This window comes from Carassius auratus, chromosome 11, assembly GCF_003368295.1.
Source record: "Carassius auratus strain Wakin chromosome 11, ASM336829v1, whole genome shotgun sequence".
NCBI lineage: Eukaryota > Metazoa > Chordata > Actinopteri > Cypriniformes > Cyprinidae > Carassius > Carassius auratus.
The window spans coordinates 17,242,644-17,267,720 of NC_039253.1; the positions used below are offsets into that span (position 1 = coordinate 17,242,644).

General features: G+C 38.7%; 1 protein-coding gene across 2 annotated transcripts in view; it reads left to right on the forward strand.

The window, feature by feature from the left end:
- The first annotated feature begins 1 nt into the window (after nt 1).
- rassf5 (Ras association domain family member 5) overlaps nt 2–25,077 on the forward strand; it is a 36,076-nt gene continuing 11,000 nt past the window's right edge. The window contains exons 1-2 of one of the 2 annotated variants that reach the window (XM_026275824.1): nt 2–789; nt 16,895–17,025. In XM_026275824.1, the coding sequence (XP_026131609.1) occupies nt 135–789; nt 16,895–17,025 (786 nt within the window). In that variant the 5' untranslated portion in view covers nt 2–134. Of the gene's footprint in view, nt 790–7,103; nt 7,748–16,894; nt 17,026–25,077 lie in introns of those variants that run through there. The other variant, XM_026275825.1, reaches the window with a different exon arrangement.

The following is a 25,077-nucleotide window of genomic DNA, read 5'->3' on the forward strand; positions in this document are numbered from 1 at the left end:
TGGTTAGTGAGGGGCAGGTTTGCGCAGCCAGTGACATTTAAAGCGCGCAGCTGATTCAGTGTGCGCGCCACACCCGCCGCTGGCGCTTCTATTTAGTTTGTATTCTGCCCAAATACAACTCTACGCCGAAAGACATGGCGTCCGTCACTTTAGGACAGCACCCCGCTCAACACCACCTCGACTCGGATCAGCAACTATTCCACAAACTGAAGTCGAGCGACAGGAAGAAATTCACGCGTAAATGGTCGCTGGACAAGATAAAAACACGAAACAGAGCGAGTGATATGGACAGCGGGAGAGCCGCAGTCTCAGCATCGCTAGCGTTATTCCACGAGCCGCCTTCAGCATCACACAGCCGATGCGGCACGTCACGTAGTAACATGGACGGACCGACTGTTGACATGGACCGAGAGAACGCGAACAATAATAACGGGATATTTCGCAGACACAGTGCCGGGAGCCGGAGAAGCTCGGTGAAGGACGCGGCAAAGATCCATGCGTCTTCATCCCCGCAAGAAGTTCGCAGTAATCTCTCGGCGCGGTCAAACTTCAGCTCGACAGACGAACTGGAAGGACTGGCGATCGACAAGCTGACACGGGCAAAGTCGGGAGTAGTGAAGATGCGAAGCGAGCCTCTCAGGAGGGAGGCATGGTCCATCTTCAACCAGAGAGACCCCAGGGTGAAGGCAGAGAGGGGAGAGGGCCACTTCTTCATCTCCAGACGCCTGAGCCAAGACTGGTGCGACGCCTGCAACCGCCAGATCAGCAGCACTGCGCTCAAGTGTCAAAGTAAGCGACCTCTGTCTCTCCTCTCCTCACATGACCTCAGATAAACAGAGAGATGGATGGATGGATGTAGGTTACAAGAAAAGTTTTATATTATGACAGATAGATGAACAGGTGGAATATTAGGGAAGTCTGAATGAAGCATGGATATAAAGAATGTTGGATGAATGCAGAATAGATGGATGAATTAGACTGATGGGAACAGACGAAGGGCTGGATAGATAGATAAATAGACAGACAGACAGACTAGAGTGTTGGATGAATGAATGGATGATGGAATGATGAGTAGGTGAATAGGAGGAGGAAGGGAATGCAACAGATAGACAGAGGGATGGATAGGTCGATGAACTGATAGATAGATAGACAGATAGATAGACAGATAGATAGATGAATAATTGGAGGAATGGAGGCTGGATTGAAATGTACAAATACTGAACAGTAGATCGAAAGATATATGGATATATGGATCTGGATGGATGCATTACCAAATGATTAGCAAGGTAAAAAGATAAAAACTGATTTAATGGATGAACAAACGGATGCAGGATCAAATGGGTGAATATTAGAAGGGTTAGAGGAAAGATAGATGGATGAATTAATGGATAGACAAATGGATTGAGAGTTAGATGGACGGAGGGATGGGTGGATGAATTAATAGATGAATGTAGGGGGATGCATGGATCCAGGGATAAAAAGATAGTTGGACGGATGGATAGATGGATAAATAATTAACAGATGAATAGATGGGTGGATAGATTGAAATGTAGATGAATTAATGGATTGATGGACAGATACAGATGAATATAGAGTTGTTTGGATGGTTGGATGGACTTAAAGGTAGATATGTACATGGTTATGTTCATTTGTTGTATGTTTTCAGCATGTGTAAAAGACTCTAAACATAAAGGCTTGATAAGTGTGATAAGAGGAAAAATCTCTTTATAAAACTGTTCAGCATTCAAAACCATAAGAGGAATAGGAAAGAATGAAAAAGGAGTTGATAGAAGAGCGATACATTGAGGAATGTCGATATACGTGTGTATATAAAGTACACAAGTGTTTGTTTTGCTAGCGTTTTCTGCTGAAGGGCTTGTTTGTACGGCTCCAGTGTTAAAGGAACTTCCAGTAGTGTGTGTTTGATCAAGATGAAGCATGCTGATACATGTGAAGGGTTTATGGAGGATGAGGGGGAAGTTCCCAGCAGAGGTCATTGTTTGTTTTTCTGTTTCGTTATTTGTCATGTTTGATTTAGTTGTATATGAAGGGAAAGGGGGATATCTGATGACCCCCCTCCAGATCCCCGGGGTTTACTAAATAAACACCTGTCACCCAAAGAGGTCTCTGATTGTCTGGAGATAGGAATGAGAAACATTTGAAGCATGTAAGTGAGGTACACTTGCCTTTTAGATAAATAAAGTAAGAATCTGAATTGGCATCCAGTTACCCTGTTTGAATCTAATTGGATTTTTCTTAATGGTTTAAAGTACACTTGCTTCCTCTCTTTGCATGCTTTGCCTCCGCTCTGGTATTGCTGTTGTACATTTGTTCATGCACTCCACTGTTCCATTATGCATTTCAGCTAATTCACTTGCTTTTAAAGGGCTACTATAACAAAACCCTCTGTTGTAAAAAAAGAACCAAAATCTAATTCCATTTATATTTTGCTTACAGTTACAGAAATAGATCTGTGAATGATGCATGTAGAATAGAATGACGTTATAGCTTAAAAAAAAGTGCTTCGCTGACAGTCTATTTAAGAGATTAAATTGATACAGTGCTAGAATGTCCTACTGTTATCTGAATTGAACGAGTTTACAATGCACCCCGAGAACATAAGGTTTGTTTGTGTGTTTAGTTTTGTGTGTGTGCACATGGTGCATCTGTTTGCTCGTGTATGTGTGTGCATGTTTAAAGTGTTGCTGAGTTAGCAGTGTGTCAGCAGTTCTCTTTTGGAAATGGTACTGCAGTGAACAGCTTCATAAAAGGGCAGACAGCGAATCTGCAGGGGCTTTATGGAGCGTGTCATTTAAAAGTTGGGGACGATTCTAGGATTATACATTAACCCCAATGACTGTTCTGCCCTTATAGTGCAGGGAAAAGTCATATTTGGGCGTCTCTTTAAACCTCCCTTAGTCCTTTCTTTATTAGTTTTCTTTATAAATAGTCCCTTTAAAGACATAGGTCACCTAGTATTTTTTGACCATAATAGCCAATTGAATCGATTAAAATAGTTGAAACATTCTTCGAAATACCTTCTTTTGTGCTTTGTATAAGAAAGTCACACAGGTTTAGAACAACATGAGGGTGTGTAAATGATAACAGAATTGTACTTAAAGGAACAGCATAGCCAGTCGAGCAGAATGTTGTATCTACTGAGCCATTAAAGTGTGTTTGCATAAGCTCCTGACCTTATCACATTTCATTGAGTTCCACCATTTTCATTGAAACCACGTGAGTTTTAAACACTTGTTCCTCTTTTTCCTCAACCTTTACTGTGAATGCCAGGATTGGGTGTAATTTTTTCCTGGTAGTTTTGTTGTGGTTTGTCAGTAAGAATCAGAGTGGGATACATTGGGGATTTCCAAATTCTAAATTTTGCCACTTTCAGTTCATGTTTTTTTTTCTGTGTGTGTGTGTAGCATTCCAAGAGCATGTCCTGATATGCCTCCAACATAAGCATTGGTTTCTTTTCTCTAGTATGTTGAGATGCCCCTAGCAGAGTTATTGCACATGACCATGGTTAAAGCACAACATTGTAGTTTGTAATTGTTGCTTTTTTTGTTTAGAAATATCTTGGAGCATGCTGGCAAATGGTGTGTTTAAGAGGTTGCGGTGGTGCAGACGGCTAAAGATGGAGCGTCTTGACTACTACAGATCACCATTTTAGTTCACACACCCCGTAATTACAGTATACACACTGAATGAAAGAGGCAGTCGGAAAACATCAGTGGTTACATTCGCCTATAAACGGTTCCTTTGTGATCTTACTCTCTTCCAAAGTAAAGAAAAATCACAAATTAGGTCTATTTATTAAATCAATTGTTTCTCTTAGATAACAATACCATTCATAAGTGAACAAATGGAGACTTTTGCTAAAGTCACCTGATTCTCAGAAGAAAGTAAGTCATTATTGGATAAACTATGCCTTTAACATTCTTGCACTTCACTCATTGGACAAGAAACCAAAATACAAAAATATACAATAAGAAATTACTTTTAAATATGACTTCAAACATTTCTCATAAGATTCTTCCTAGATTATTTGATCTGTGGTATTTGGTACACATTATTTTTAATAATTCTTTATATATAGAAAACAATTGTTGTTTTAAAGGGGAGCCATTTCTACCAGATCTGACATTTAATTTTTTTTTTTACATTAATTGCACCCTGTTAAATAATTTTGGACCAATCTGCATAGCTTTTTGGATATTGTTGGATGTTTCCACATTTTTGACCACCCCCCACCCCCACCCCAATATATTCTCTAATCATATATAAACAATACTCTCATTTAAAATTCAAGGAATTGTGAGAAACATATCTGGAATATCTATGAAATCTCCTGAGCGGTAAAAGAATATCCTTTGAACAATAAAATGTTCCTCTAAGGCTGCTCTTTCTTGCTCTGCCAACATACACTGTCAAAACCTGAAACCTCATTAGTTCTCGATTGCACAAATGCATGGCTAAATAAAGTTCTGTTTCTGGATTATATTATATGACGGAGTCACGGCAGGTTTAAACAAGGTCTCAAGGTTTAGTCATGGAGAATGAGTGAGTTCTCCTCAGGTAGCCTCCACCTCCCTGCTAGTGTGACTCAGAGTGTCTTAAAAAGCGTCCCTCACTGCATGGGCCTGTCTCAAAGCATCAGTCTTACCTGCTCTCTGCCTCATCTTCAGTCTGGCTTTATTTGTCTAATCTGGCTGGGTTTTTGGCAACCTCCCCCACCCAATTCAGCACATATCCGTCCGCAATGGAGGGATGCTGCCTGTCTGCCTTTGAGCAGTCCATAATCCATGCTGGAGTACAACTGTTTTTAGCCATATTGCAGATGGATTATAGCTTATGGATGCCAGTCAGAAATCGGATTGATTTTTAATTAAAAGTTTCAGACACACTGTAATACTAGAAAGAGGAATGTTTTCTTTGTGGCCTCGACGAGGAAGAGGGATGCTGCTGAGTAGATGTAATGTGTTGTTTACTTTCTCACCTTTTGGAAGTTCTGCATCCATTCATAAATGTAAAAAAAGAAGGTATTATTACATTATTAGGAGGGAAATATGAGATGTCTGCGTTATGATAGGCTGTCTTTTCTTTCAAGTGAAATGGAAACATTTATAGCTTTTACATCTCGTTGCCATTCATTTCCCTTTTTTTTTCAGTTATGAAAACTTGTAAATCAAGTTGGCTGCTTCCCCAATTCTCAATTTTGCTAACTAAATCAAACCCCTGGCACATGCTCGACTGGGTGCACCACAAAAACCCATTGAAAACGTGCTATTCGTTCTGTAGATGTTTAAGTGGTTATGTGTGCACAGAGTTATCCTTGTTGAAATACACGGTTAAACAGCAGAAGCTTTGTCTACTTTTTCAATACAACATTCACCTCAAGCGACAGATGGACTGGGGCTGTTAAATCATCACTTCCTGTTTGAGGACTGTGACTTCACAGTATTCAGGGGTTGGATAGGCAGCTAGTGCGTGAAGGCCTCATTGGTTTGATATTAGTATCAGGCAGTTAGTTTGAGTTGGAGGTGTAGAGTGGGCTGTGTTTCGTGTGTGTGTGAAGTAAAGATGTGTTAATGAGGTCTGAGATGGGTGTATGGGGCAGTTATTGCTGAACAGGAGGAGCGAGTTAGTACGCAAAAGTATGACAGAACCGTCGGGAGTTATCTTAGGCTATAATTAGGCTGCCCTCCTTGGCTACTTCTCTCTACCTCTATCTCTATCTCGCTCAGACTCGCTCTCTCTTTTGGAAGACATGGGGTGAGGACAGCAGGAAATGTGCCACCCCATCTATTATCTGCAAAGCAAATTATAAGCAAAATATGTATTGCTTGCCATTTGTTCTAGGTTTTGGCTAAAACGGGAATTATTTGGTTAAATGTGGCAAGTCTTGCTTTGTAAATGTAAATCAGTTGTTTCATGATGCAGATGAGATGTATTGAGGTTAGGTATGTTATTCAAGCCTTCGCTCATTAAACCCTTACAATAATCAAACCTCTGAATCTCTAAATTGGAATATGACGTGCATTATTAAACTTGTTTATATATTAGATCAATAATAGGCTATATTTTGTGATAACCTAACTTCTGAATCTATAACTTGGAATATGAAATGCATTATTGAGGTATTGGATCTCTTTATTGAATGCATTTATATAGGCTATGGATTTCTTAGCTAATTCATATGAATTTATGTTGGAAAAACGATACCTCTGAATCTCTAAATTGGAATATGAGATCCATTGACTTGTTGATATTTGATCAATAATATACTACAACCTCTAAATTGAAATACAGGGTGCATTATTGAGCTATTAGATAACTCAGATGTATTTTATGTACTTTGGGAAAATCCAAAATCTAAACCTATACATTTGAATATTAGGTGTATTAATGGGCTTTAGATATTAGCCAAAATCAATAAAATGCTTTATTTTATGTCAACCAAACCTCTATATATTGAAATTGAAACATGAGGTGCATTTGTGAGCTATTAGGTGATTAAAATGCATTTATTTTTTGGATAATCCCACCTCTGAATTTGAATATGAGGTGCATTAATGAGCTTGGTGATTTATTAATATGCTCTTATTTATGTATCATCAAAGTTCGGAATCTCTAAATTGAAATATAAGGTACATTATTTAGGTGTTAGCTAATTCATATGGATTTAATTTGGCATAACCAAACCTCTGACTCTTTAATTTGGAATATGAGGTATTGGATCACTAATATGAATTAATTTCTGGAAAATCTAACATCTGAATGTCTGAATTGAACATGAGGGCAAGGTGATTTATTGAGGTCACCCAAATGTAGGTTAACATTTATTGATGCTGTTATAGTTGTTGTTAAAAGAAATGGAGCAAGACACTGCTCTCAATTCTCTGTATTTATAGATATACACTAGAGGAAATGAGGAAGGTGTAGAGTGGAGGGCTAACATGTTAAGAACTTGAGGGGTCCTTCAGGACAACAGGTTTCTCAAAGTGCGGGACTGTATTCTCACACAGGAAGTGGCATGATGGCACAGAGTGACAGGAGAGAGGCAAAGAGAGAGAGAGATTGACTGATCAATCGAGATGGAGGGAGGAAGACAGGGAGGGAGAGGAAAAAGAGAGTAGGAGGCAGGAGAGCAGTGCGGCTGTGCCTTTAAGGATTCGGTGAAAAACATGCTGCGGAGAGCAAGATGAGTGGGTGCAGTCTGAGCTGGTACAAGTTCTGCACTGCGTGAGAAAAACAGGAGCACGGACGCAGAGAGACCAGAACAGGAGAGAGAGTACCACCAGTCAGCGGAGGGGGCGATTGTGTCAGAGGGTAGGGGTGCAGGGTGGCAGAAAGGCAGAGAGGAGGGGGGGCGTTCAGTGCACAACACAAAACCGAGCGCAGCCCTGCGATGGTGGACACACAGGAGCGACTGGCGCAGGGAGCCCACACCACGACACAACGGAGCCACAGGCGCCCAGCCCCAGCCGGGACGGAGGCCGCTCACGGACCAGCACCTGGAGCGGGACGCAGTGGTGGCACTGGGGTCATGGCCGCAACAGGCCGCAGATAGCGGCGGTCATGCTGCCGGAGATGAGGACGGAGGAGGCGGTGGCCAGCGCCTGCTTCGGACAGGTCTCCAAGCGCCTGGGACGCTTCTTCCGCCGCCTGCCCAAGTCCCGCTCCTGGTCCGAGGGCCTCCGCATGCTGCGGCGCTCCAGCAGTAGCGGGACCCTCATGTTATCAGGTAACTTGAGTCCGAAAGATGAGAAATATGTGGACGGGGGGGGGGGGGGGGGGCTGAGATAGAATGGGGTTTGGGTTAGTAAGTGAATGTGAGACTCGATCTTAATGTACTTTTATCCTCTGTGACTAGACCTGTCCAATTAGGCTTCAGTCACTGAGCTCCGCAGTGGCTTTCACCTTCCTTAAATAGCCTTGTTCTGTTCTTGTTGCCGCATCACATTCTCGTTCTCCTTTCCTGCTCTCTTGGTCTCTTTCTTTCCCTCTGGGTTTCCTTTTCTCTCTCATGTTGTATCTATTGTTATCCATTCATGTGCTGAATAGACATCGATCTGTAACTCTAAAAGCTTCTGTGGTTCTAGAACGTGCCAGTAAACCAGGCAGACAGAGTGCAATGTAATCATGCATATGCATGGAGTCAGGATAATTCTTCGTTGTGCTATAGCCACTGTTTCAACTCCAGATTTACCTGATCCTTTTCAGAAACCGAATGCAAAATAAATTTACATTTTCTAAACAAAATGACAAAATTTGCTCAAGTGTGGTTATATAATAGCTGCTTCACCATTTTGAATGGTTGAAAACATGTTGCTATGTAGATGCCTGAGATTTCTGAGTGAACTCTAGAGGTTTTTATGGGGTTTGGCGTGTTATTTAGGAGTTTGGGGTGATATCTTGGGATACCTCTTACAAAGTAATAGAATAAAAAACTACCCATTTTGAGGTATCATTGATATCTTTAGCACATTGATATAAGTACTGAAGTTTAATACTACAAGTATTGGCTTTCCCTAAAAACCACTTATTAATATTAGTAAGTTTGTCTGTGTTACGTTGTGTTTGTGGAATCGAATTGACCCAATGTATCATATCATACGGATTCTCGTCTCTATTTCAAGTTAGACACCCAGGCATCAGTGGATGAATTTGATCTCAGTGCTGTTTTTGGCAAAATGACGTTTTGATCAGAAGCCAAGGGAGTTGAAATTGAATTTCCCATTGATCTGGACCGGAATGCCTCTTTGAGTAGACGGAGACTGGGATACAGTACACCAGCCTAATGAATAAAAAGTGATCTGCTTTAGTGCAAGTTAACTTCCCTTCTATTCACTTGTTATCATACTTGAATAAAAAGAAAGCTACACTGATGACACTTCTTCTTTTTCGAAGTTTCGAAGAAAGTGTTTAGTGGAGATTGATGGATTCACGTGTGCAGGTGATGGCCTGTGTGTTTAAGTTTTAATAACAGTGCTCTTTTATTGACATGGACATAGCCTGTAGTAACATTTAAAGTGTCAGCGCTGAACTACAGACTGAGTGTTCTGATAATGGCATCACATCTGGCTCTTAACTCCCAGTAGACTTCACTTTCTAAGTCACGGCCAATCCAATTAGCACTAAAGCTGTTTGGCAAATATGAGCCTTTCTAGTCTCTGGTTCGGAAATGCTAATGAGTTGATGAGTACATGAGATGATGGCAGCACTTTTCTCACCCTTCTATCTTCATGATGACGTTAGCCATCAGCTCCCGCACACACTGACGCACTGCTGTGGATGACACACGCTGAGTGAGACAGAAATCAGCAGCGGGCGGTGTGAAGTTTACATGTCATGAAGTAAATAACCAACTTCTCAATCAGGATTTAAAAGGACAGTTCACCCAAATGTACTTATCCTCAAGCTCTCCTAGGTGTATATGACTTTTTCTCTTTCAAACGATTACAATCGGAGGTATATTAAAAATGTCCTGGCTGCTCCAATTGCTTTATAATGGCAGTGAGCAGTGGTAGAGATTCTGAAGAATAATAAAGTCCATCCATCAAAGAAAGTGCTCGACATGGCTCCAGGGGTTAATAAAGGCCCTCTGAAATAATATATCCATATATAAATAAACTTTATAAATCAATCTCTAGAAGCTAGAAGTTTTAAATATGGATATTCTTCATACACAAGCGCATCGCTTCAGAAGGCCTTTATTATTCTCTCTCTCTCTCTCTATACACACACACACATGCACAATAACTTCACTCAAATGCTTTATATTTCATAGTTTTTACCTACGTTTTTTTTTTTTTCCTGTCAGTCTAAAATTGTAGCACAATCTATTTCACACAAACCTGCTAAACACCACATAAATGCTAAATAACCTTTGGATGGACCCTTTACTTCTTGAGTGTTGCTTTTTTTTCTTTTTAAGTAAATTGTTCTTGGCCAGAATGAGCTGCAGTGTGAACATGGCCAAAAGACCTTCATCTAGTGAGCCATTATGTCTACGCTTAACAGAACTGTAGATATGATTGAAGCATAGAAGTATTCTGTCAGCTCAGATTGACGCCGAATCTTCGCATATGAGCTGGATTGTGAAAGCTTGGCTGTGAAATGCTGATAAGACCCTAAACAAACCTGTCTGTATTCATACTTTTTCAGCATCCGTGTTCAAAGTAAACATTAGACACACATTTCTTTATGTTCACTAGCGATCCACCCTTCACAATTGCTTTCAGTTTAAATTGGCAGTTTCCCACTCACTGTGTACTGTAGTCAGGCTGAAATTGACCTCCTCTGTGAATAAGCTAGCTGTACATGTGAGGCTGTGCCGGTCGCATGTGCTCAGAACCCCGGAGACCTGACCCGTGCAGCTTATTAAATCCATTAGATTGGATTTTAGTGCTCTTTCAGCATCTAAAAGGTTTTCCCATGCTTCACAAGACAAAACATCCTGATTTTCACTGTCGATACATTACACCTCGGTAGGCCTAACTTTCCCTAAGCTAAGCATTAATGGAATGGGGCTATTTATATTCATTATGTATTAATAGGGTATAAACAAAGAGTGCCAGACATATTTTTTTTTTTTTTACTGTGGGTTAATTCCTCCCTGGATAAAAATAATTCTTGCATTATTCTAATAAGAACAAGGAACTAAAAGAACATTTTGATATAGGTTTAAAGAAAAAAAAATAATATATATATATATATATATATATATATATATATATATATATATATATATATATATATATATATATATATATAAAATAATAAAATACACATTTATTCATTATTAGTTTGATTTTCCAAGTTTTATGGGAATTTGAATTCCAAATTTTCACATTTAGAATTTTCGGACAACAATTTATACAAGTGGAGAGTCGGGGGGAAGAAGTAACATGTTAATATAGAAAATTAACATATAGAAGTTAATATATGTTAGTATATAAAGTAGAGTTAATATAGAAAACAAAATGAAGAAACAAGAAAGCTGTGAAGTAAGGCAATAAAATGAGGAATGAAAGAGAAACAGAGAAAAAGAATGAGAGGAATCCTGGAAGAATAAAGAGAGGAAGACTCAAAGTGTGTAGTCTCTGAATGTCAGTTGAATGAAGCATTAATATGTTTACATGTATTTCAACATCAGTATGAATATGAGTATGGGTGTAAATGGGAAGACAACAAGTGTCTGTGAGAGAATGGATGGATGTAGTGATGTGAAGAGGAGTAAGAAGAGAATTTAAGTCAGTGCCAGCTGGATAACTAATGAGTGTCTAAAAAGTGATTTGACTTCTTTCATCCACATCAGAGTTAACAATAGATAAGCAAATAGGAATGCAGACACAGTAACAGATGCAGATACATCAGTAACATATACTATTTTAAAGATTATACATGCCCATGTCCCCTGTTCTTAAAACGTATAGTTTAAGGACACTTAATTTAACACTTAATTATAATTTTTATTTGGACGATATGAGAAAAAATGATATAGGATTAACAATTTTCACTTAAAAATGGATAAAGAAATTCACTAATAAAAAAATCTAAAAACATTGAATAAAGCATGAAACTGTGAAGTAGAAAGACTGAAATTTTATTTATTTATTTATTTACAGTACACTATTATCGTATTTATTATTTGTATCTCCATTTATTTGTATACTGCCAAAATGTTCTAAACATTAAAATAATTATCTGCTTATCAGGCCCTAATTTTAACATCAGTGCATTTAGTAAATGCCTCTTTTTGCATTTAGTAAATTATTGTAGAATTGCACAAAACTTAGTCTTGAGATTTCGAGCGATTTTTGTTGTGAGGCCTCTGTTAAGACAGAAGAGATCTGTTCAGTTTAAATACAGACTAAATACCCACCAATTACCCAGAACTATTATCCCTAGGGTTGTCTATGAATGGTAAAGTATGTCTATGCTTGCTCAATATAATAGAGCTTCACGTTTTAAAACCCTTCACACTCATCAAGCCTCTGATAAAGAGAGGTCATTGTATGGGAGTCTACAGAAAGGTTCTTTACTTTAGCACATTTGATGCTGTTTGAATGAACTAGTGTGTTTCATTTAAACTGCTGCTGTGTTTGTGTCTCTTCGTTGGAGTTTTTGTGCCGGTTTCCAATTTAGAAACATTAATTTAGGCTCAAATTACAGGGTTCAGTCAGATAGGTTTCACTGGGACCAGGTTGTTGGAATATGTTGCTATGTTGTGTGTGAATAGAGTAGTGCAGTGATGACGTTTTTGTATGCCACCACACTTCTGGTTCCCTCTACAAAAATCCAAATGAGCCAAGTGAAACTTCACTTTTGTTATAAAGGGCATGCTTGAATCATAGAAAAAGATGCTCAGCAAGATGAGAAAGAAAATGCAGAAAATGCTGCTGCTGACAGATGCAGAATCTGAGAAACAGAGAGTGAAAGAGGTTGTAGGAGGTGCGTACAGCTGGGGTGCATATGAGCCGTGACTCTGAGAGGGAACTGTGACTCCTGAGGTGGAAAAATGCTGATGTATGGAAGAGAAGGGGAGATCAGAAATGTCAGAAGGAAAGTAGGAGCGGAGTAGGCGCGTGAGGGACAAAAAGGCATCAGTGTTCTCGTTCCCTCTATAAACTCCCCCTTACATTCCAGCTATCGGAGGGGAGTTTGGCAGCTTTTCCAGCTAAACAACTGAAATGTTTCTACTGATCAGCAGACATGGTTAACTCAAAGAGGATGTGACTACTGTGTGTGTAAATGGGAAGTGATGTTTTAAAGGGACAGGCCCAGAGATGCGTATTTGACCTCTCGAACGGAGGACATTCCTCAAATGGCCGATTAAACATTGTTTAATGTGGCAAAGACAAGAGTTTGACCTCGGCTGTCACCAGCACTCATGTTTTATAGCAGCACTGCAGCATTCCCAGGTTATGTAAACTATGCTGCAATGCTCTATCCATGGGGTTTCTCTAGCAATGACCCCAGGCTCTGCGGCTAAACAAATACTCTAGGGTCACGATTTGATGTGCCTCTGGAAAAAAATGAATGGAGTGTTTATTAGATTTTTCTCCACATGAGTGTGTTTGACAAATATATTATGCATGGAATTTTTTTCCCCCATGGACATCAGGATTTCAGATTTTAGAAGGCAAGCTGTAGGCATGTTTGTACTTGTTACATGCATTCAAGTAGTCCCTATTTTTTTAGTTCACCATTTTTTTTTTTTATTAACAGTGAACTTTCCATTTACATATCTTCAGTTTTTGTGTGTGTGCGTGCAATTTTATTTACTTAAAATCCATTGTTGCATTGTTCATATTTAGATTACCCCAAATTAAGCATGTTTTAATTTAAGTTGTTTCATTATTGTCACTTTGATGTACTTTAAATCATGCAAAATAATGCATGCAAAATAAAACCGCAATAAAATGCATTCAAAAAGTGTAGAAACACTAAAACACGAAAGAAATGAATGTATACTGTTTATCAGTGTAGCATTTAATTGATCAACACACAGTAAAAACAAATACTGAAGATTATTTAATTTAATAAAAATTTGTAATAATTACATGGTATATGTGGTTTGTGTATGTTTTTTCAACAGCCGTTACTAAGAAAATAATTAAAAATGTTAGATTTTTTTAAATCCAGACTTATGAATGGTGGTTTAAATAATCCTTGCTTGGGAAATAGTATGAACTAAATCTGAAAATGTGGATGTTTTATTGAGTTTCATTGATTTTTGTTTGGGAGTGATTTCAGATTCCAGACAGATGATGGTATACCTGCCAGTCATATTCTGTCTGGTCCATTATTGGTGAATCATGCACACTGTATAATCTTCTACACTGAGAGCACATACAAAAGAGACGTGTTAAATCTCTTTACAGTTCTTCGGTCTGTAACCCCAGAAGGTGACGTGATTAGCGGTTGGCTGCACTCTCCTCAGATTAATCAGGTTTAGGGGGTTCAGACCGCACTGCAGTAAGGACATGTGATGATGGAGGGGAGCATATGTGAGCACAGTTTGAAGGAAAAGACATGGGCTCTGGGAGCGTCCTGTGGCACTAATTACCTCATCTAAAGAGTTTCAAAGAAGATTTGGCTGTTGTAAACCTCCAATCTTGTTCGGGACATTTAGATTTGTCCCGAATTGACTATAAACTGATACTACTGAAATCAAAGTGTTTTGATTTCTAGTTTGTCTGTACATGCTGATAAAGGAACAATCCACTTTTTAGAGTTAAACAGTTGAGTTTTACAGTTTTTGAATTAATTCAGCTGATCTCCGGGTCTGGCAGTAGCACATTTAGCTTAGCTTAGCATAGATTATTGAATCTGATTAGACCATTAGCATTTGGGTAAAAATTGACCAAAGATTTTCTATATTTTTCTGATTTAAGTTATATTGTGTACTAAGACTGACAGAAAATGAAAAGTTGAGATTTTCTAAGCCGATATGGCTAGGAATAGATAGTCCCCAGCTAGTTTGTGTAGTTGCAGCAGTAGCAGAGTTGCTGGGGACTATTTCCAGGCGCAGCGTAATATCACTCCGCCTGCTGAACCCATGGTACTACAGCAAAGTTCCTTGATTATTACGCCAAAATGAGAGTATAGTTCCTAGTCATATCAGCCTAGCCCTAGAAAATCACAACTTTTCATTTTCCGTCGGTCTTATACACAATATAACTACAGAAGAGTCAAGTTTTAAATAGGAAAAATATAGAAACTCTTTGGTCAATTCTGAGCGAGATGTTCCTTTAAACGTCAACACAAGTATTTGACCCATATTTTGTTGAGGCTCATTCTATATAACAGAATTGTGTATTATTTTAAACACTTAGTAGTTTTTACACATGTAAAAGAAGGCACTCATTTTGCAGGATGACCCATGGCACCTGACTGCCGCTGCATGTGTCAGGTTTTTTATTTAATAGTCATTGCTGTGTAAAGTTATCAGGGTGTTGCATTAAAGCGCATTGCTGATATTAGGTTTAAGGTGCAAGTCAGAACCGGACGGAAGCCTCACCTCCTCCCATAATGCATTTCCTGGCCCTGAGTCATTCTGTTTGGTTTGGACACTCTTTTTCAACACTCCCCTGAAGATTTATATTTGGCCAGTGTTGTGGTGACAGACCATCGAACATGACATCCATTTTCCATGCGACTTATCTGTGTTGTGTAGAGACTCTTTGCATTCGCAATCTTCTTCCAGCGTGAACTGCACCTCCCTGCTCTTCCACAATGACAGTAGCAATGTGTTTGGCTCTGATAATCAACCCGCTGATAATCAGTCAGCATTCACTGTTGATGTCTGTCACTCCTGCTGTGTGTAGAGACCGATATACCTCAGTCAGTTTGTTATCATGTGACTGTAAAAGCAACAAGCCATTTCTATGCCATTATCACTAAAGCACTTTGTGTTGTTGGCCACAGACTAGCCTATTTATAGAATATATATGACACTGCAGCCTCACTGCAGGACACCATGTCGTGTAAAATCACGGTCAGCCTGTGCTGGAGAAGATTCAGTGGTGCAGTGTCGTTTCCTTGGTTACTGTATGGCTCTGAGCAGTGAATATAGATGCTCAGAGTGCTTTCGAGCTATTGAATTTACTACCTGTGCTATTCATTTTATTATCTCTCTTATGATGCTAATGGGGATTTTAAGATGATGAGGGCAGGTTGCATCAGCTTTTTTAATATAAAATGTGCTAGTTTCAAAAGCAAATATGTGGAAAAAGTTCACTAGATGGGCAATTATGGGAGGAAAAAATGAACCCCAGTGTCAATGAAATGTTTCTTGGCAAAAATTAAACAGCAGCTGTCTGTTCCAGTCCTTTAATAACCTCATTTCATTGGCCTCCGTTAACCTTTGAAGATGTTGGTACAGTGGCGCCATCTAACGATTGATCTTGTGAAGCATGATTGTTATCCAATTGAGAATATATATATATATATATATATATATATATATATATGGTATTATATTATATTTTTTAATCAGTTTTGATATTATATGCATTCACCAGTTAATTTTTATATTAGATTTTAATTCTATTTATATATTTTTTTCCAAGTTAAATGTATGTGTATTATTTTATTTTATTTTTTTTATTATTATTATTATTATTATTACATTATAAAATTCTTATTTTATGTCAATATTATATATAGGCAATTTTTTGTTTTATTTTTTATTATTAAAATGCATCTCTTAAGAAATAATAAAGTGTAAGAGAAGATTCCATTATTCATCAAGTCACTCTTCCTCCTGTGCAAACGGTGCATTCTATTATATGCGACGTCCACTAGATGGCACCACACACAACAACTATGTCAAAAAGCGCAATTGATGTCAATGAAATAATGGTTACAGCTGCTATAGTTGGCACGGAATAAATTAAATAAGGTCTTCTGATTTTTATAAACCTCTATCTTGGGGTCAAGTCATTTGAGAGTGAATGAATAAGGCACTGTTTAACTGAGCACATGACTGAATTCATTCTTATAATTAATGTTTATGTGGAGGATACACCAGACATTCTGTCTAATGTAAATGAGACACTGTCACTGTTCATTCTGAAGAATCTTTGCTGTCTCTAGTTTGTGGAGCATGTGTCTGGGACAGATGTCTGCAACATGCAGATTGTCAGTTTATCATCACCAGCTCCAGTCGATTTTTCTCAAGGCTTCTGTGTTCACGCTGACACAGACATTTACAGTAAATAAAACACATGACCCAGTCCTCCTCCATCCCTTTCAAGTCCTTTTCTTTTAAAGGAGGTGAAAGAGAGTTGCCAGCCCTCATCGGCTCTCTAATCTGTGCTGTTTGTCGTGTGCTTCATGGCTGTTAGTGACTGTGTGTGTCCTGTTTGTCTCTGGCCTCCAGACTGCAGCTACACATGTCATTTGGAGTGTCAGGGGCTTGTTCAGCTGGACTGCAACCAACTAGATCAGCCGACGGAGGATTCGTCTACCCCCGCTCCACAGAGGCCCGGTGCCAAAGACCCTCAGGAGACGGTAAGTTCTCTCACTTAGCTATTATTGCTGTGTTCACACTATAAGAGGTAGCTCCTCACTATAGAGAAACACAAGGAAACAGAACTGATAGAGACTGTTCATCCCATCTGGTGGACCAAAAATGGGTCACAAGGCTGTTTTATTTAGGTCACTGATAGTACTGTATGTTATCATGCATAGTTAGAAAAGCGAAATAAATAGAATTTGCTGCCAAACTCGCAAGAGCTTTCATCTCTAGAACACAAATTTCATCTCTAGAACAACAATATTTTTATGAAATCCGAGAGCTTCCAACCCTGCAAATACAGCAACACAACTACGTTCAAGGCCCAAAAATATAGTAAGGACATTGTTAAAATGATCCATGTGACAGTGGTTCAAGCTTTATTTTATGAAGCTATGAGAATACTTTTTGTGCATGTGCACAAATTAAACCACTTCCTTTTCTCCTTTTGATCGTGGTAGTTCCATTGCTGTCTATGGGAGGGTCAGAGAGCTCTCGGATTTCACCAGAAATATCTTAATTTGTGTTCCGAAGATGAACAAAGGTCTTACAGGTTTGGAACGACATGAGGGTGAGAAGTAAATGACAGAATAAATTTTTTGGGGGTGAACTGTCACTTTAAATTCTTATTTTAAAATTTTATCTCACTGTTCCTTTAGTTATCGTTTGCTATAAAGCAAAACAGGCTTCCATATTGATGGTATCATAAAACAGTAAAATTGTGGTACTTTGACATAATATACCATGGTATTATTGCCATATTCCTTTACCATGCTTTTTTTATAAGTACTTTATGTATTTAAAAAAAAAGGAATAGTATAATTGTATATTTTAAAAAACAAACACATAACATTGGAATGTCATGTAGTAATATATTGAAACTTTTGTGATGCGGCATACTTTTTGTAAAGTGAAACAAATTTAGAAAGAGAGCATACAATTATGCAGTGATGTGCAATGGATGAAGCAGAAGCTGAATGTGATCCTCCCTGGGTTGCTTGGCTGGGACACATTAGCACATGCTTAACTGCCTCTCTGATGCTTGGCTGCGTTTTACAGTGGCAGCGAGTTTAGTCCCAGGTACACAGGAAGTGACAGCACAGTTGGGACTGAGGAAGAGCAGCAGGGGCACACTGTCTTCAGCAAAACGCACACAGAGGCATACACTTGAGCCCATCCTCTTCAAAGCATATGATGGCTCACCAAAAGGTCAAAACGGTATGACCTAGAGGCCAATCGGACATCCAATAGACTATTTCTCTCAGAGCTTTTATATTGTCCGAGTAGTCATTAGTGGAAAAAGCTTTTCCGTCCCTTGTAGTGTATCCATCTTATTTATGAGGCCCCTCCTGTCTGTTCCCATCTCCTCTAAGTCCGGAAAAGAGCAAACCCAGCTGGCCTGTGCTGTCAGTGAGATTGAAAGCTGTTGAATGGTGAGTTGTCAGTAGAGGGCATTATGGTTATTTCTCAACGGAAATGAAATTCACATTAGTCGTCTCGTCGCATAAGGCCGGGCTTTGGTCATGTGAACTACAGATTGTGTCACTGATTTGATGCAGCTTCATGCAATAAAAGATAAGGTTGCATTGTTCACAATGACCATTTATAGCTGTCTGTCATTCCAGACTTCACCACACGGGGCAGATTTATTATTCACAACTGTTCAGTGGGAATTGCATGTGAATTCCTCCATTACAAAGGCTGAATGAGTATATTTTGCAACAAAAAAGATGAGACGTACAAGTAACTTAATTTGTACATATAAAAGCCTTCGTTGGCCCATATGCCTGTGACACTGCAATAAATTGTATTATAGTTGTTTTTACTGCCATTTAGACACTCCAGAGAGATGTGGCGTTCTGCAAACAGACAGGCTTTGGACATGAACAGGAAATGCAGATAGCTCATAAAGACAGCCTCACAATGTAATTACAGCCTGAACAGAAGCTAGACACCCCCTCATTGGCTTCAGGGATTGTACAAACCTCTGTAGCCAGAAGCATTTATTTAAACAGAGCTCTTTCAGAATCACACCAGCACCAGGAACCCGGGGGGAGGACCACTGACCTTATGTAGATGAATCACAGAGATTTGTGTGTGTGTCTGTGTGTGTGAATCTCAAGGGCATTTGCCAAGATAACTCTTGGGCTTGGCAAGCACTTTTGTTCTTATATTGCCATTTTCTGCCTGTGTTTTTTTATTATTATTTTTTTTTTTCAAGAAGTCTCTAATGTTTACAGAGGCTGCATTTATTTGGTTTTACTTGTGATAGTCAAGCTGAATTTTCATTGACGATTAATTCAGTCTTCAATATCACATGATTCTTGAAAAATCATTTAATATGCTGATTTGGCGCTTTAGTAATAAACGTTATTAGAAAAGTTAAGCTTCCCTCCTGTTTTTCGGGCTGCAGTAGTTTCCAGGGTCCAGTGAAAATTTGAAATGTTCATTTTTAAAGGAACATTAAAGGTTTAATATTTAAAATTGTCTACATTAGTATTTCTCCTTACTGAATTAATCTGAATTCTAAAAGAGAAAAAGTGTAATTTATGTCTGTATATAAACTATTATTCCCAGTAACAGCTATGAGAGGAGAATATATTATTAATCAGTGGGCTAATTAAAAAAACTCCTTTGAATATTCTAAACGCACTCCTGTCATACTTCACTTCACACTTCTCTTATTTAGTATGTTTCACAACCCTTAAATCTCTCTCTCTCTCTTTGTCATTGTTTCATGAGAATACAAAATGTTCTTCATGCACATTACCCTAATATCCTTATATCATGCAGGCACAGTGCGCTGGCCCTCATGTCCCCGTGGCCTCAAAACATTAGCCCTGTTTGCACTCTCTCACAGTTAGCTGTAGAATATCTCTCAGTTTTGTTAGCCTCACTGCCCCTCGGTAACATTAACTGCTCCATCCTGAGGTCTTGTTTATCCCTTCAGTTTCAATTTGATCTGAAAGCCCCCGAAGGTCTCTTTGGGTGAGTCTCTGCAACATCAGGCACAAACAAGAAATGAATATGCTAGTTCAGAGACACCGTTTAATTTTCTTGTCATTTATTGGTTGTGAAAGTGCTGTAGACCTTGTGCTGAGGGTTTGTTTCCCCAGCTGCTGGAGGTGTTTCATCGGCTTTGACTTTTGTATAGTAGTGAAGATAGGCTGTTGTCATCTCTCGTACACTTCCTTTTCCTGTCCTCGGGTGTTTACACATGCACAGACACACACAGCAAACACACTTTTTATGTGTCGCATGCACTGCGGCCCCCTTAAAGCACCACAGCAGCTGGAGATATCATGTGAAGTTCAGTAGAAATAGAAACATGTATTTGCAAGTGCCATCTTCGGGTATTTTAACAGGTCTGTCGTGTCAGCGTAGCGTTTCATGTGGCGTAACTTGCGTATAATAGTTCATTGCAATGTGTATGTGCTGTTTCCAGCGTCCTTGACAACTTATGTCATGAAGTGGAATGGTATACTTGACCCCCACCCCTGTCTTTTTCAATACCTTTCTCTCTTTCAGTTTGATTTTGAGCTGTGTTGGTTTTAGCAGCTTGATTTAGATTCCTGAAAACCACCCAAGAGATCCTGGGATGCGTATGTGTGTGGGCTGATTTCATAATTTGCCGAGAGAGCTGTAGTAAGGCACATTTACACACTGATCTGTGTGGGATTCCAAAAACAGAATCTATGTAATGTCTTCTGGTTCTGTGGTACTGTAAGACAGTGTGAAGATAACAGGAAGTGAGAGGCTGTTCATGGGGATGAGCTGTTTAACGTCAACATGAAACAGCATCCGGGTTGATTTCACTTTAGTAATGTGACGTATCATAAAGAAAAAACTAAATTCAACTATTAAAATAGAGTCTAGATTGTTAACATTTTACCTAGGGCTAGGGAAATTTCATAACTGAAGAATTGGCAAGCTTTAGGTGAAAATGAGTGAGATTTTGATTTGCATCGGCCACAGGAAGTTGAGAGGAAGAGGAACTCTTCAGGGAAATTACGTGGTTTTCAACTAAAGTTTAAAGTACAGTAAAACTTACAGTAGGTACTGACAAAGGCACAGCATGATGACAGGTTATAAATATAGCATTGTTACATAGAGAGCCCTCCAAAGTTTCCCCACTTTGTCATCAGCAAGTGTGGAAATCAGAGACCATCTGCATTATTTAACTAAGGACAAAAGGGAGGGACAGAGGTGTTGTAGCGGTATCAGAAACATATCATATGGAGTGTCGTGACGGCACTTAACACCGCTGTGAAACAAGAGCCGAGTTCAGAGTCAGGATCTGTCCAAGCCTCCAGTTACTCCTCTCAGAATGTGTCACCAGTAAAATACCAGAGCGATTACAGGAAGGAGCGCTTAGGATGAAAATATAGGGAGAGTACAAAACCTCCTGCTTCCCTGTAGAGAAAACGGCCTGATTGTTTGAGATACATTATCATTGTCAGGCACACTGATTCCTCACAATGGGCCTCTTCACTCCATACTTCATACAGCAGAGAGAGAACTTTAGAGCCTGTATTTGACAGTGACAAATGACACTTTCCACCTGCATTTTTAGCAGGAGGAACCGTGCTTCATTTCGGACACTTTAGTGGTTTCTGTGTGATGCTTTTAGTCTGGGTGATTTTACTTTGATTTTGCACACTCCATCCGTCCATCCATCCATCTAAGGTATTGATAATTTTTTTTTTTCTGGGCAATCACATAATCCCCCTTGCAATGATTGGGTTCTAGTGAGAATTAATTGGGGTGTATTGACAGTAGCCAAAAGAGGACCTTTCTTCTTCCCGTGGGGTTTGGATATCGAACATGTTCTAGCCCCTCTATCTTTTCCAGTGATCCAGCTTATTGATTATGATAATGCAACCCAAGGCCACTGCTTCAGGTAATTTGTCATAAGTTGGTAGTGATGATATTTTTATGCCCATAGCTGCTCAAGCACCACATCAGCCATCAGAGTTTATGGGCACGGACTCAATATATAGTTCAGAACATGAAAAGTGTCTGCAGTAGTGAAAGATGATGGCAGAAATGTGGCCCAGTGTTCAATGAGAATCTAATAAAGCTGACGAGGGGACTCCAAAGTGGCTTTCAACCTCCCCTCGTTTATGGTGGCTTGTCTTTTATCTCCCTTTGTGAGGAATCGTCTCCCTGCTGGAGAAACCAAGCTGAGGAAAGCAGCAAATGAAAGAAGAGGTGATGAATGATCTAATTTTAAGCTGACACAATGCCCTAGTAACACTATGTGGAATTGCATTGTATTTAGACACTAAAGGAGTGATAGGGAATTTTGTTGTTTTAAAGGGATACTTCACCCAAAAATGAAAATTCTTCATTAATTACTCATCCTCATGTCATTCCAAACCCATAAGATCTTCGGTCATCTTCAGAACACAAATTAAGATATTTTTTAAGAATTCAGAGAGCTCTCCGACCCTCCCATAGACAACATGGATACTTACACGATCAAGGCTCAGATACATAGCTAGGACATTATTAAAATAATCCAACGTATGTATGCAGATACGTTGTTTGTTTTTTTATGCTTCGATCTGAATGTAAGCAACATGTCCGTGTACAAATGCGATACTCTCTAAAGTCGTGAAGGAGAAGAATTGTTGAATAAATCATTACTTTTGTTTTCTTTGTGCGCAAAGTATTCTTCGTAAAATCACGGTTGAACCACTGATTATGTTATTGGATTATTTTAATGACGTCCTTGTTATGTTTCTGAGCATTGATCGTGTAAGTATCCTTGCTGTATATGGGAGAGTCAGAGAGCCCTCAGAATTCATCAGAAATATCTTAATTTGTGTTCTGAAGTTGAACAAAAAGTCTCGGGTTTGGAACGACACGAGGGTGAGTAATTCATCATAATCTTCTTGTCTTGTTCTCACATTTAACATATTCCCTCAAGGTCAGGGTCAAAGGTTAAGACCAAAGCCCTGATGGGTGCAAAGAGAGATCAGACGTCACTGTAATTTTGACCTCTAGTGGAACATTTAATGTTGTAACACTATTTTAATGATTTCTGTTGGTCTGGAGCCTAGTTTTGTGTGCAGTGTTAATTTTGACACAAAATTTTAATTTAGTTTTAGTCTTAGTCTTTTGACTATAATTCTTTTTAGTTTTAGTCAAGTTTTAGTCATCTGATTTGTTTTAATTTTAGTCTTATTTTAGTCGACTAAAATTGCTTGGTATTTTAGTCCACTAAAATAAGACTAAAATCAATAACAGATTTACTAGACAATTTTTTACAGCTGGTATAGGAAACAAACTTAACCAAAATATATAAAACACAAATTCAACTTTATTTCAACACAACTGTGTCTTTATTTCGATTCAAAAGCTTTTATGCAGCAACAAACACTGTCATGATAATGTAAACAATAACTAGCTGCCAATTGACCATCAATAAAAGAAAAATAACGTTAGGTCCAGGACCTTAAAGCTTACAGCTGAGCTGAACAATAAGTGCATACATTTAAAGTAAATATTTAATAAGTTGGCAGCTAGGTGGATAAAAAAAGTAACAAGATTTTATAAGGTATTCATTTGTCTAGCAATATTGTATGTTTTAAATACTACAATATTGCTAGATTTGTATGTATAATGATAGGATGTGAACATTCATGTTTCACATGACTAATATAGAAATATTTGTGATATTGTCAACAAGTAGAACATTATAAAATATACTAAACCTTCTTATTAATCAAATGTATTTATCATGATATTACGTATTAGTATTGTGCTCGCATCTAATTTGAAGAAGGGGCTATTTTACAGTACTTTTCAGTTCGTAATATTTAATGCTACAACATCTACGCTCTGCACTATTCCAATTTTGCTTAGCTCAATAAACAAAAGAACATCGTTGTAAAATTACATTTGAGAAAATGTCCGGGTGGCTCGTCTGTAAATGTCTTTTCAAATTGGTTGTGTTCTTGCCACGAATGAGCGCTCTGCGTGCTTTACACTTTGTTTTGTTTTGTTCGTCGTCAAACGTGAAGTGAGCTGTGGACATTTTGTCGCTCTTTTAGACAGTAGGGACTTTAAGCAACAGCTGCGAATGGAACGGCTACAGCGACCGGAAGTTTGCCGTCACACCGCTGTAGCCGCCAAGAACGTAAAAGTCACTAAGCAACGGTAAAACAGAACAGCGCAACGCAGCATTAATTCATTTATTGAGATCTAAAAATATATATAATTTAAAAAAGCAAGAGAAGGATTGCTTTTGGCGTTAAATGACAATCTTTTGTCAGAAGAGGAGTTTTTAATATTGTATGATGTAAATAAGTCTAAAAACATAACATTTATTTACCTAACCTCTCACTTTGTAGCGACTCTGGCAAATCAGCTGTTCTCCCGTAGTAGACCGTTAAATTAGAACGTCAGAAAGTAGCAGTTAAATTCGCGCAGGCGCAATACAACGGCAGAATGGCGTTGCCGTTCCACCAGAGGCTGTTGCTTAAAGTCCCTATCACCTCTTCGAATGCCGACTTCCCGGGAGCTCATAAAAACTGAAAAACTTCGCTTCACGTCTCAATAAGTCAGGCTCTGATTGGTTCTCTTCTCTCATGCAGTCTGTTCTGTTTTGCCGGTTCTTTTGCTCATTCCTCGCATCTCTCCCGTCTGCTGATTTGATTTTCGTCACAGTCTATTTTCGTCTCGTCCTTTATTCGTTGACGATAATGTCAATCAATTTAGTCATAGTTTTAGTCTCCATCAGTGCCTTCTATTTTAGTTTTCGTTTCGTTTTCGTCGGCAAAAATATATTCGTGACGAAAATAATGACGAAAATATTTAGTCAACGAAATTAACACTGTTTGTGTGTTAGTGTTCTCAGCTTTAATTTGTGACCAATCTTCTTGTTTTAGATGGAATCGTATTCTTCTCCTGGCCATCGCAAAGATATCTATTAAAGGTTCCTTGTAAAAAGCACTACAAAAAGATTTCTCTCTCCACATATTTCTATTAGCGGTAGATGGCTTGTGCAGGGAAAAAGCACTGAGACATTACAGTGTGATGAA